Source organism: Leucopleurus acutus (genome assembly GCF_964270905.1).
Source record: "Leucopleurus acutus genome assembly, chromosome: 1".
Lineage (NCBI taxonomy): Eukaryota > Metazoa > Chordata > Mammalia > Artiodactyla > Delphinidae > Leucopleurus > Leucopleurus acutus.
The window spans coordinates 167,502,880-167,515,892 of record NC_139142.1 but is presented as its reverse complement, the minus strand read 5'-3'; the positions used below and the strand labels follow the sequence as shown (position 1 = coordinate 167,515,892).

Below are 13,013 nucleotides of genomic sequence, written 5' to 3'. Positions count from 1 at the left end.
CACCTCTCTAAGCCTCAGCCTCCTCGTCTGTCAAACAGAGACGGTCACAGTGCCGACATCATGGGCCTGTGGCCAGGATGAAATGAAGTGACACCTAGCAGGCACTGAGAGCCTGCCCAGGGAGGGAAGGGCTCACGGACAGCGGCAGTTGTTACAACCATCATCGCTACACCTCCTCCTGGTCTTTTTGTCCCTCTTTCATGTTCATGACTGAGTGCGTACACTAGGTACGATTTTACATTTTGACTTTTGCATTTATCAAAAACATTTTCCCCTATCATTTAATTTTCTATGATCATCATTTCTAATGGTTGCGTATTTTATCGTTGGGTATTCTACAGTTCACGTTCATAATTTGCCACTGTTTGTATTATTTAAGATAGATTCTGAGACAAACCATATGACATTTTCAGGCTCCTGATATACACTGCCTTCCAATCTGTGGTCACATCTGTTTCATGTGCGTTTCCGTAAATGAGAGTATTTAAAATACTTTTATCTAATTTGATAGTTCTGTGCAGAAATAACACATAGGCTATCAAATTAGATAAAAATCTTTTAAACACAGGGAGTCCACCAGTGAGTGTTCTTAGCACACAGCTCAGTAAAGTGGCATTCAGATTGAAATACTTTAGTCTCTTATGTGCTCACACAGCTTAAGACTGTCGGAGTGTGGCGGCTCTGGGTCACCAGCTGGAGAGTCAGGCTGTGACCATGAGGAAGCCACCCTGGAAGGCCATCCTTTGATGGTACCTGACCTTGTTACAAGTCTTTCTTATAAATTTCTGCATGCAGTTCTCAACTTACTTAAGTATTCAAAGCACATTTTGCAATAAGCCGAACATGGTATGTTGACTGAAGTACTCGTTTTTTCCACTTACCCTCCCTGTCCGATGACAGGTAGTATCTTCACATTTTGTTGTACATTATCTCCGTTCTTCTCTTTGGCAGAGCAAATTCCTTGCCATTCCTATAAATGGAATGTAGACATCATTATACATTGTGTTCAAAACATAAACCCAAGAGCATTTTCCACCTCAGGTTTCCACACCTTTACCATGGCCACTAAAGCTATTAGGATAATAAAATCATCCCAACCCCAAAGGCAATTTTGGGTAATCGGACAATTCTTTCTCAACCTCCCAAGTCCATCTCCTCCCTAGACTGACAACAAAAGCCAGGTCACCACAGTCTAAATGGCCATATGTTTTCAGTGGCTTTCTGCTGGCAAGAGAGGCCCTGGGCCCATGAATGAGGAACACCCTTCTCGTCCAGGTTCCTCCTCTCACAACTCCTACCTGCCGCAGTGGAGGGGGGAAGTGTGGCCTCTGCCCCTGCATTTGGGAGGGGGAGAGTCTCAGCCTGGGGCAGAGAAGGAGCCACCCTCTGTGTTGTGTACCCTCTGCAGGTAGGGTGGGGATGATGAGGTAACAGCCAGGACTGGGCTCAGGCAGAATAACCAAGTGAGACCCTAAAAGCCAGAGCTGCCATTTCAGAATGGAACTGCACTGGGAGAGCAGGTGTGCCCAGGCTATGACCACAGCGAGCAAACAGGGGCTACAGGTGGCTCCCCTACTCTGAGGGTGGTGGAGACAAGCGTGGGACGGAGCTGGGTTTTGTGACCACCTAAAACGTTCTGAATTTCTCCAAGAGTCACCAAGGTCCTTAAGCTAGAAAAATCCCTAAAACCCACGGTAGGACCTTGAACTCCCAGGGTGTTTCATACCCTTCTCGACCTTCCAGAGTCCCACAGGAGCTAAAGCTGACCGGGGTGGGAAGGGGAACGCCATGGCAGCCTGGCTCAAGCCTCCTGTCCGTACTCTTACACAAAGTCAATTCTGAAATCTATGCTTGGGGCGTGGTGACCTGCATGCAAATGATAATGGTAAAATCCCATCTTCAGACTCCTCTGGCAAAGTGGATCCAAGAGAAACCAGGACACTGACAGAAGCAAAGGATGGTTACTGGGGCTTCCTGACGTCCTTCTGAAAACAATGGGCGCCAAGAAAGGACTAAGTTAAAAAACAGCCCAAGAGCCCAGCGAGGTGCTTACTTGCCCTGGAGCGGAAGGGAGGTGTGGGCCTTCCTCACTGCAGTTCTGAGGGGAGAGTGGCCTGGGCCCGAATCGGGCAAGGACTGGACAGGAATCCCTGGGCAGGAATCTGGAGCCTGTCCTCCACGTCCACAGCCCCATGCGGCCACCAGAGAAGGCTTCAGCAGACAGGTCTAAGAGTTACTTCTGAAGCTCACTATCAAGAGAAATACGGGAAGCTGACTGAGGTGGTATTTGCAAAACTCTGTGAACATACCAACCACCACTGAGCTGTACACTTTAAATGGATGGAGTGTATGGCATGTGAATTATCTCTCAACAGAGCTGTTACATAAAAAGAGAGGGAAAATATGGGAGACCGATTCGGTCAATCAACCAGCACTTCAAAACACATATTCAGGATTTTCTCCTTCAATCCTTTCTGAACAGAGTGGGTGGCTGCCGGACCCCAAGTCAAGGTGTAAGAAGCCACGTCAGCCAGCGCTGGACGGTCCAGCTAATGGAGGACAACTTAGCCAATGACTTTGCTTAGATAACAGAGTTGCCTGTAAGTCTTCCAGTCAACAATGGAAACAAAAAATATTCACTTAACACAGATCATATTTCTTATCAAAAATACATCAAAAATCGAAGTTTCAGTTCCTAAAAATAGTAAAGTCCTACCTAGCATGCTGTTATGAAGATTAAATCTGGTAACACACATAAACTCTTAGCCAAGTCCTGACACACGGCAAATGTCCAGTACATGGCCTGTTTGGTTTCACACAGGTGTCTGTCTGTCCCTCTCAGGCTGAGCTCCTCTCAGAACTACACTGAGGCGTGCACCTCCCTTCTACTCCGGGGCAAGCTCAGCACCGAGCTGGACTTCGCTGACTACTGAGACAGTTCCTTCTTGGTGTGTGCCCACTGGCTTAAGAATTAAATCATCATCATCCAGCTGTCCTATCCCAGGGGCTAGCACTGTGCTGGCAGGTGGTAAACAGTCAAAGAACACTTGGGGCTTTTGTTTACTGAATGGAAAAGTGAGGCCAAAGTCAGATCACGGAATCCTGGCACCCAGGATAAGGGACTTGAGCTCTACACAGAGGGAGTGACATGATCAAAGTGGTGATCTGGTGAGACAAATCTCCAGTAGCGTAGGGTGGACTGGCCAGAAGTGGAGGGTCCTGGGACAGGGAGGCCTAACTGCATTCAGCCACCGCAGTCTCAGGGTGTGGGAAGAGGGCTCTGAACACGGTCAGGCCCAGGCAGTGGACCCTCAAAGGCAGGGGTTCAACAGACATCAAGCCTTGGTGATGGATTTGATGGAGGGGGCTAAAGGGTAGGGAGAAACCAAAACTATTCCAGGAATCAAAGTCCAGGCAACTGTGTGGACGGTCAACGAGCAGTAGACAGAAGAGGTGGAGGGGGATCGGGCTTTTTGTTAATGGGGGATGAGAGGAAATCACCGTTATACAAGGTGATACCAAAATGACAGCAGGATGTTGAAACAGACCTTGGAAAAGACACTGTGGCTAAAACTGGGAAGGTGGGAGACATCTACGCAGAGCAGGAAAGATGCTCAACAACAAAGGGAGCTTTCTGAGGAACCAGCAGGGGACAAAGAGCCCTGGTAAACCTGGGAGGAAAGAGATGGGGGAAAAGTGGGAGAAGAGGGGAGGCGGAGAGGGAGGAAGGCTCCTGGCTTCCCAGGAGCTGGGGAAGGTAAAAGGTGCGAAGAGCTAAAGGGCTCTGCGACTGCACATCATTATCAGAGGCAGCCAGCCGAGCAGCCAACATTCCTTCAGCCCCTGCAAGACAGTTTCTGAGGGGAAAAAAATGCAAAATTTCTAAAAGAGAAGAGGCAATATAAGGCTCAGGTATCTGAGAAGATAGGAGGCCAGGGGTTCTAGGGCCCTGACAGAGAAGACCTGGGGAAGAAGAAACAGGAGGAGAGCCAAGAAGGATACATAAAGGAAGGAAGGAAGCAGGAGTGTGGGACTGAAAATCAAGGTGCCTCATAGTATCAGTTTTACCTGAAAGGGGAGCCAGTGGCTGAGAACAGCAGGCAGAGGAGGTTTATAGAGAGTGGTGTTCGCAGTGTTCTCTGTTTGAACATCATCAGAATTTCTCCTCTGCCCCCAAGAATATCCAACTGGCTGGACACCTAGAATCTGACATTCCAAAGCCCCTCCCGGTCATCTGACCACTTCCAAAGGCTCCATCCTGGTTCCCAGCACGTGTCTGAACTCTCTCCACTGACCATGGTACCATTGTTTGCCAAGGGCTGGCTGATTCTCAACAAGCCCTTCTTCTCCCGAGGGAGACTTGATTAGAAAGGCCATATATCTTTCTCCTCAAAAAATTGCCCAGCTAAGTGGTCTGTCCTGCTGCAGTGTTGCCCGTGAACCAGCAGGGTACCAACAAAGGACAAACAGCAGCTTTTGCACTCTCCCCAAGAACTTGCAATCATGCAAAACAAATGCCCTGGTTCCTTTTCTTTTTCTTTTTTTTTTTTTTAAACATCTTTATTGGAGTATAAATGCTTTACAAGGGTGTGTTAGTTTCTGCTGTATAACAAAGTGAATCAGCTATACATATACATATATCCCCACCTGGTTTCTTTTTGAAATAAAGCAGTACAGAGGCGGACAATGTGATAACCTTTCAATTATTCTCTGCTCATAGCAAATACAGACTTTAGAGAGCAGGTGTCCGGCTGTCGAGGCCCTTTGCACCTGGTGCCCAGTGGCATACCTCAGGAGGCAAGATGCTGCTCACAGGGATCTGGGTGAATCCCAGGGCCTACAGCTAATCCACTGGGTGCCCCCACCCCCATCTCAACTTGCTCTCCCCACTGCAAGGGCAGCTGCCAGATCAAGGAGCATGAGAGCCACCATCTGCTTCACACCCTGCTGAACCTCACAGCAGAACTGCTGGCTGACCCAGTGGCAGCACTGGACCAAACCGCCAGGACTGGGGAGGCCATGGTAAAGCCCCTCAAAGGCTGCGGGGGTCTGGAATGGCTGCCGTTCTGGAGCTGCCTTCCGAGGACGCCCCTCTCGGCCCAGGCAGGGAACACTGGTGGGCCTGAACACCTAACGGTCTGTCTCTTCATTCATCTCAGCCTTCATTTCTCTATCCAGAGGACCTGCCACTCTCTCTAGCAAGAAAATCATCATCCTGACAGAAAAGCTGAAGGCAAAATAGGATTCAAGCAGTGCCCATTTTTGTGATTCCCCTGAGAGTGCATCACCGGGCCCCGCCACTGGCCTGTTCTTTCCCTGTTCTCACTGCAAAGCCATCTCGTGTGCTCAGAGCCGCGGGAAAGCAAAGGACAGCAGCCCACTCACGGTGTCTTCGAGGGGCCCAAGCCAAGTGGGGGTATAAGCTTTGCATAGCCCTTCTGCCCCCTCTGGCAGACTGCCCTTGTGTGCTAAGGGATAGGCACCAGAGAAAGGGCATCACTTCCACAGGGCCTCCAGACAGCCAGCAAGAGAGCAGGTCACCAATTTTTCAAATGTTCTGAATAATCAGATTCACAGTCCCAACTTCTAAAAGTTAAAAAGAGCCCAGCAGAAAAGCCTAAGAATGACTATGGAAAGCAGTAGCCTTTTCCTTCTCATCATATTTTAAAACCTAATATAACAGTGAGGTGCTGTCAGAAGCCACAGTTCAGAGAGAGAAATAACCCTTCAGACTGAGCCTGCCTTGCTTTGTCTACCCCTTCAGCACCAGGGTGCTGTAACTTCTCACATCACAATGCAATGACTACTTTTATCTGTCTGTTTTGCACCCTGGAATGAGTTCTCTAAGGGATTTTTGTTTTGCCCTTCTTTCTATACCAGAACCTAGCACACCTGGCATTCAAAAAATGCTGAATGAATGAACGAGGCTCAGAGAACCGATGGGCTCCAATGTGCTCTGAGAATGTGTTAACTCACTGGCAATCCTTTACCCAGACCATTTGCCAACAGCTACCACTTAGAAGATCAATTATGAGAAAGATCAACTTAACTCACTTATTACAAAAATGAAAACAATGCTGTTAAGTGTCAAAGTTACTCTTATTGGCTGGTCAGGTTTTATATACTTTCTTGGCCTCAATTTCCTCATCTGCAAAATGGGCATAACAGAGATAACACTACCTACACTTCCCCAGGCTTCTGGGAAGAGTGAGACTGAGATCACCTGGCTCTAGCAGTGCTCAGTGAGCGCTAGGTCTCCTTCCTTCCCTCTTTGTTATGTGAGAGTAACAAGGGTAGTGACCTCTTACTTACCTTGCCTATCCTGATGCATGAATTTATAGTATCGAGCAAATCAGCCTTTTTTTCATTTACAGGCACTTCTGCTAAATCCTTCCCTATTAATTCACCTGACTCATAGCCCATTGTTGTTTCAAATGCTGGATTTGCATACTGGGGGGAGACAAAGGAAAAAACATCATGTGAGTTAAAAGAAATTTTGAAAAGAGGACAATCAAAGATGTTCAACCTAAACCATCATATTTTTCCCCCAGAAAGCCCAGGAGCCTGGCGCTCACTACGACGGTTCTAAAGCCACAAGAGCACAACCCCAGAAAAACCTTGGAGTCTGGAGAAGCCTCTGCTCCGATGACACCGGGCTGGGCTTGCTGCCTTGTTCTCCTGAGGCTGCAGGGAGGGCAGCAGGCCCACTCCACTTAAACACCAGCAGAGGAAAGAAGCTGCATGGAGACAGACCCAGGGCTGCTACAAAAGGGCTGTTGAGATTATGATACAGTGGAAGAAAGCACCAGACTGGGAGTCTGCAAACCCAGGGTCTACTCCCACAAGTCACTTAACCCCTCCAAGTCTCAGTCTGCACATCCGTTTAATGGGAATGAAACACTTATTTCGCCTCTCTCATATGATGCAAATGAATAATGAGTTTGGAAAGCAGGCTGTGAACTAGGAAGTGTTTACAAATGCAAGGCTTTATGGTTAAGTTTCAAATAGGGCTGTAAGACTAGAAGAAAATGTATGGGAAAGCTGTGCATGTGCTGATAGGAATAACAAATAATGACGATGATAAAACAATAATCATACTGTTTAAGGTTTGTTTTCCTTGCTAGGCACTGTAGTAAAAGCACTTCACACACAGTAACACATTTAATCCTCAGAACATCCTTACAAAAGGTAAGTCGTTGTTAGCGTTAATATTATTCCCATTTGTACAAATGAGACAGCAAATTCAGACAGATTAAGTCACCTGCCCGAAGATGCCCAGCTAGGAAGGGGCCGAGGCTGACTGGAAGCCAGGCCTGACTGATACCAAGCCTGTGCCCTCAAGCACCGGCCAATGTCGCCTGTCAGGGCACCATCCTGAATGCTAACATCATCAACTCTTTACCAAGAAAGTCACTAGTTCGATTAAAGTGAAGAACTGGAGTGCTCAGAACTAAAATCAAAGTGGGGCTCATTCTCAGACAAAAGGCACATTCCCCTGGCACAACTCCCTCTTTTGCTGTTATATGAAAATACATGTTACCTGTTTGCTGTTATCTGAAAGCCATGTTATCTTCAGTCACTTATATGAAGCCACTTTTCTAATAATGGATAATTTGTGAAGTAATTGCTAGTTTATTTTTGAAATTTTGAGTAGCTTCTAGTAAATTCCTATAGGTGTAAACTATCTTCAAAAACAGTAAGAAAGGTGAGAGCGTGCAGCCCTTATGGGCAGAGCCTCTCCTTGCTGCAACAGTCTCTCTCTACCCCACTCCGCCGCAGAAACCATCCTCTGGATAAAAGTCCCTCCTTGCTAAGTAAATAAATATGCAAAAAAGTGAGAAATAGCAAATGCTAATTGCATTTACAGAATATTTTCTAGCACATTAAGTAATTATTGGAACCTTTTCTTACCTGTAGGGAACTTATTTTAAATTATATATTTTATAGATTTTGTTCTGATAATCCTCTAAGGAAAAACTGGTCCCTTGAACTTCAAAGAGAGGAAAAAAACACAAAAAAACATACTGAAGGGGTTCAATCTTAAAAATGCAAACAAACCAGAAATTCAGCAGGACAAGCTTCCAAAACAACAAACCTGTACAATGTGGTCTTCACTTGTAATTTCAATTGCTTCTTGACTTTTCTCTAATGCAGTGAACATTGAGTTACAAGCCCTTTATGGGTGGAAAAGAAAAAGGACTGCTTAATGTAAATATTATAAAATGTAATACAATCTTGGAATATTACATTAACTTACTTAAATGTGTTCTTTGATTATAAAGGTAACTAATGCTAACTCAAGAAAAAGTAGGGGGAAATACTAAAAAGCATAAGGAAGAAATAAGCACCTCCTGCCACCTCAGTACTTGGGATCATGACTACGCACAATCTGGTGCCTTTCCTTCATTCTAAGGACAAGTGGACCCGGTGAAACACACCCCAGGGTCTGATCACAGCCCTTCGCTGGCTGTGGGACATGACTGAACCACCCTGGGTCTCTGCCTTCTCACCATCTGAAGGGTCCGCGTGAGGACTCAATGAGAAAATGGAGTCAAGAAGCCCACACGAAGCCGGGTAGAAAGGAGGCGGCCCACCATCTGTAGCTATTATCACGTTCAACAAATCCTTTGCTCAAAACTGGGATCATCGGGATCATGAGCTTTGTTTTCTGCTTCCACTTAGCCTTATATTGCGAGCATTCTCCCTTGTCCTCAGTGTTTGAAAACATTTTTAAATTGCACAGGTAACTAAAGGTTTATTTTTTAAAAATTAGAAAATAATAATAAATGAGATACTACATCATACCCACTAGGATATCTACAATCAAAAACAGAGATAAAAACAAGTGTTGGTGAGGAACCCTCATACACTGCTGGTGGGAGTGTAAAATGGTGCAGCTAGCTGCTTTGGAAAACAGTCTGGCAGTTCCTCAGGCTGTTAAACATAGTTACCATATGGCCTAGCAATTTTACTCCTAGGTAGATACCCTACAGAAATGAAAACATACATTCACACAAAAACTTATAGCCCACAGGTGGAAACAACCCTAAAGTCCATCAACTGATGAATGGATGAATAAAATGTGGTATATCCATACAATGGAATACTATGCAGATATAAAAAGAAATAAAGCCCTGATGCATGCCAAGATATGGATGAACCTTGAAAAACATTATGCTAAGTTAAAAGGACCACATATTGTATGATTCTATTTATATGAAATGTCCAGAAGAGGCAAATCTATGTATAGAGAGAAATTAGATTAGTGGTTATCTAGGGCTGGGGGTAATGAAAATATTCTAAAATTGTGGCAGTGGTTGCACAACTCTGTGAATACATTAAAAGCCATTGAACTGTGTACTTTAAATAGGTGAACTGTATAGAATGTCAATTTTATCTCGATAAATATGTTTAAAAATAAGTGAGATTAAATCATCTGAAATCCCAACACCTACGCATATCAACTGGTGTTCTAGGCAATTTCTTGTGTAAATATACATGTAATACATATACTTATAAAAATAGGATCATAGTCGACAGTTTTATCATCTGCTTGTACCACTGAACCATATACATTAACATCTTTCCATATCAATAATTAGTTCCTTATCATCACTCTTAATAACTATATAATATTCTATTGTAAAATTATACCATAATTTAGTCAAACAAATTCCCCATAACTGGGGAATGCTTTCAGTTTTTTTCTTGTATATGCCTCAGAAGATGAAAAAGAGAAAGCAACTGTCTACTTGTTCATAAAGCGCAGAGATTACATTTATAAAACCAATAATTACAATGCTTTTACTTTATTCCTGGTATTACTAAACTGTCTAGCTAAATAAGACAAAGCAGCTTTAGCCAATAAAAATTAGCTCTTCTTTCTTGGCATACAAAAATCAAGTGAATTACCTCAATAAAGCTGTTATTTAAAAAAACAAGAACCAAAAAACAACGAGAAGTAAGTTCCCACCTCTGATATAACAAGTTTGGAGGAGATGGATCTGTGAGAAGCCCTACTGGGTTTTATCACTCTTTTTTAATTTTTGCAGATGTGGTAAATATAAAATGGTACATCATTTTCATTTCTTTGGTTACTAGTGAAGCTGAACATTTTTTTCATGTTTATTGGCCATTAATATCTCCTACAAACTGCTTGTTCACAACATGTCCTTTTAAATTTTTTCTACTGGGTGTTTCCATTTTTAAACTGATTCATCAAAGCTCTTTACGTATTTAGGATATTAACCTATCTGTCCTGTATGTTAAGAATGTATTTTTCCCAGTTTGTTATTTGTCTAAATTTTTAACATTATTTAAGGTATACTTACTGAGACAAGCTTAACATTTTTATGTTGTCTAATCTGATTCTCTTTCTTTATAAAATCTGGCTTTCACACCATGCTGAGTTTAAAAAGACTTCATTATCCAAATACATATGCTCACTTACATTTTTAGTACTTATGTGGCCACACTTTTTAACATTATGCACACTGGAATTTATTTTGGGACTGGGTGTGAGATCGGGATATAACTTAATTTTCTTTCCAGTTAATAAGTTGTCACAATTCTATTCATTGAAAAGTCCACCCTTTCCTGTGTGGATTTAAATTGCCATGTTGAACACATATACTTATGTTCCTAATTCTTAAATACATGCACGTCTATTTCTAGACTTTACATTCTAGTTTACTGATCTAGCAATAACACAAAGATGCTTGTTATAGCTTTTTAGTGCATTTTAATATCTCTCAGAACAAGTCTTTCTCTACTGCTCCCAATTCTCTAGCCCCACATTTACCCCTTTTCTTCATTATCAATATTTTCATATCTCCCTTCATAGTGGACATCTCCCTTTGGCTGTCAGCTGGCACACAGAGAACAAAGTAGAGCATGAGGAGAGACCATGAGTGCAGTTTTGAAAATGGGGGTTACAACCTAAAGGACTACCTTTGCCACGTGCTGCGTGCGAGATCTTGGATGTAAGTCAGTTAACCTCCCTGGGTCTCGGTTTTTGCATCGTGATTCGTGATTTGATGAAATAGGCTCTAACATCACCTCCTGCTCCACAGTTGGGCTCTCCTCTCAAGAGAGGGCAGCAGCCCAGCTCACTGTGGGAGTGCTGCAGCCAGGCTGCGGAAGACCCAGGAATGAGAAGGAGGCAGGCCCAAGGCCAACCATCCATCTCAAGTTTCCCTGAAAACTCTGGCAATAAAAAGGAGCTCTTCTGTAGACCTCACTAGCCCTGAAACATCTCTGCTCAGCAGCACTTCGTTGCTACCTCACACTTCATTTTGTCTATGAAGTATTTTCTTCTCTGCATGTGATACCCTGTGCTGGTCCCTACCAACATTAATACCCCAAATTCTAATCCCCTTATCTCTGCCTTGGGCACATATGAACAGAATGATTTCATTCTCTCTTTGATCCTGGTAAAGGAAATGTTAAAGTATAGTAGACCACCCAAGGAAGAGACCTAGGATGATACAGAGATACTGACATTTTTTTCACTTCTGTCAACCTCATATAATTTTACCAATTTTTCTGCTTTTCTCACTCTACAAAGAACTAGGTTTCCACTCATCAGTTAAAAAACAAAAAAAAACTGCTGAGCAAGAGCAAATTACAAAATGCTTATTGTAGAGAAGAAAACATGTCACCTACCAGAGATAATAATGTTAACGGGCTGGGTGTATGTGTACATTAAAAGTAATTTTTAAATTAAAAACCAAAACAGATAATTCAGTATATATACTTTCGCATCCTGCTTTTTCATTTGCTATTATTTTGGTGCCCCATCCTTTTCTTTCTTTTTCTGGCCACGCCATGTGGCTTGTGTTATCCTCTCCAACCAGGGATCAAACCCAGGGCCCCGGAAGTGACAGCGTCAGGTTTTAACCACTGGACCGCCAGGGAAGTCCCCACTGGAGCCCCATCTTTAAATGCTGAGTCTCCAATCACTAACGTAACCACCTATTAGACATCCAGGCAGACTCCGAAAGCATTTTGTGAGGAGAGATGCCTTCCCACCACCCCATCCCATTTTAGCAGGAGGTCAGTTACAGCCAAAATACAGCCGCCCACAACCGAAGTCCTCACTTGCAACAATGCTCTGTGTGGTATGGTCGGCTTACCAAAAGCAGCAGAATTACCTGAGTTTCAGCTGTGGGCGCACCAATCCAAACTCCATCTGGAGCAGTTCATTGTAACAGGCCATGGCGCTGGGGTTTTCTACATACCTCTACAAACAGAAAGAGGATTTTGTGGATAAACAAATGTGCACCTTTAAATGATTAAATACATATATAAAAAATAATTCTTTCCAACAGGCTTCTCAACTTGGTACCTAAAATCTAAAAAATAATTTATCTTTCATAATGAACAGGAAATGAGAGATGAAAACTTATGGGTACCAAATTAGCTTTTAAAAAATAGTACTTGCACATATCTGAGAATATATTAAGAAACCACTGAGTTGTACACTTTAAGTGGCTGAATCGATCAACTATACCTCAATAAAGGAAGGAAGGAAGGGGGGAGGGAGAGAGGGAGGAAGGAAGGAAGAGAAAGAAAGGCAGAAAGGGCAAGGTATTTGCTGGAAAGAGAAAAAAATAAAATAATTTTTAAATAAATTAATGTAAAAAACTATAGTATACTATAGTATAACCATTTAATAGAACAGCATGCAGCTATTACATGCACTTATATGGAATGATGTACAAGACACACTGTCAAGTAAAATGAGGAAATGGAAAATTGCATTATAATTATTTTACATTTTTATAAAAATATTACATCAAGTTTAAAATAAATAAATAAATAGCTGAATTACACGGTATATGAACAGTAACTCAATAAAGTAGTAAATAAATGGAATTAGAAAAAAATAGGCCTCCATTCCTGGGCATATATCCAGAGAAAACTATAATTCAAAAAGATACATGCACCCCAACATTCATAGCAGTACTATTTACAATAGCCAAGACATGGAAGCAACCTCCTAATAGTCCATC

General features: G+C 43.1%; 1 protein-coding gene across 3 annotated transcripts in view; it reads right to left on the bottom strand.

Moving 5' to 3' along the window:
* Positions 1-13,013, bottom strand: part of PDE8A (phosphodiesterase 8A) — a 135,555-nt gene that overhangs the window by 36,692 nt on the left and 85,850 nt on the right. For all 3 annotated transcript variants that reach the window (XM_082852614.1, XM_082852615.1, XM_082852613.1), the window contains exons 6-9: positions 12,153-12,241; positions 8,096-8,174; positions 6,313-6,450; positions 882-970 (exon numbers count right to left, since the gene is read on the bottom strand). In XM_082852614.1, coding sequence (XP_082708740.1) covers positions 882-970; positions 6,313-6,450; positions 8,096-8,174; positions 12,153-12,241 — 395 coding nt within the window. The remainder of the gene's footprint in view (positions 1-881; positions 971-6,312; positions 6,451-8,095; positions 8,175-12,152; positions 12,242-13,013) is intronic.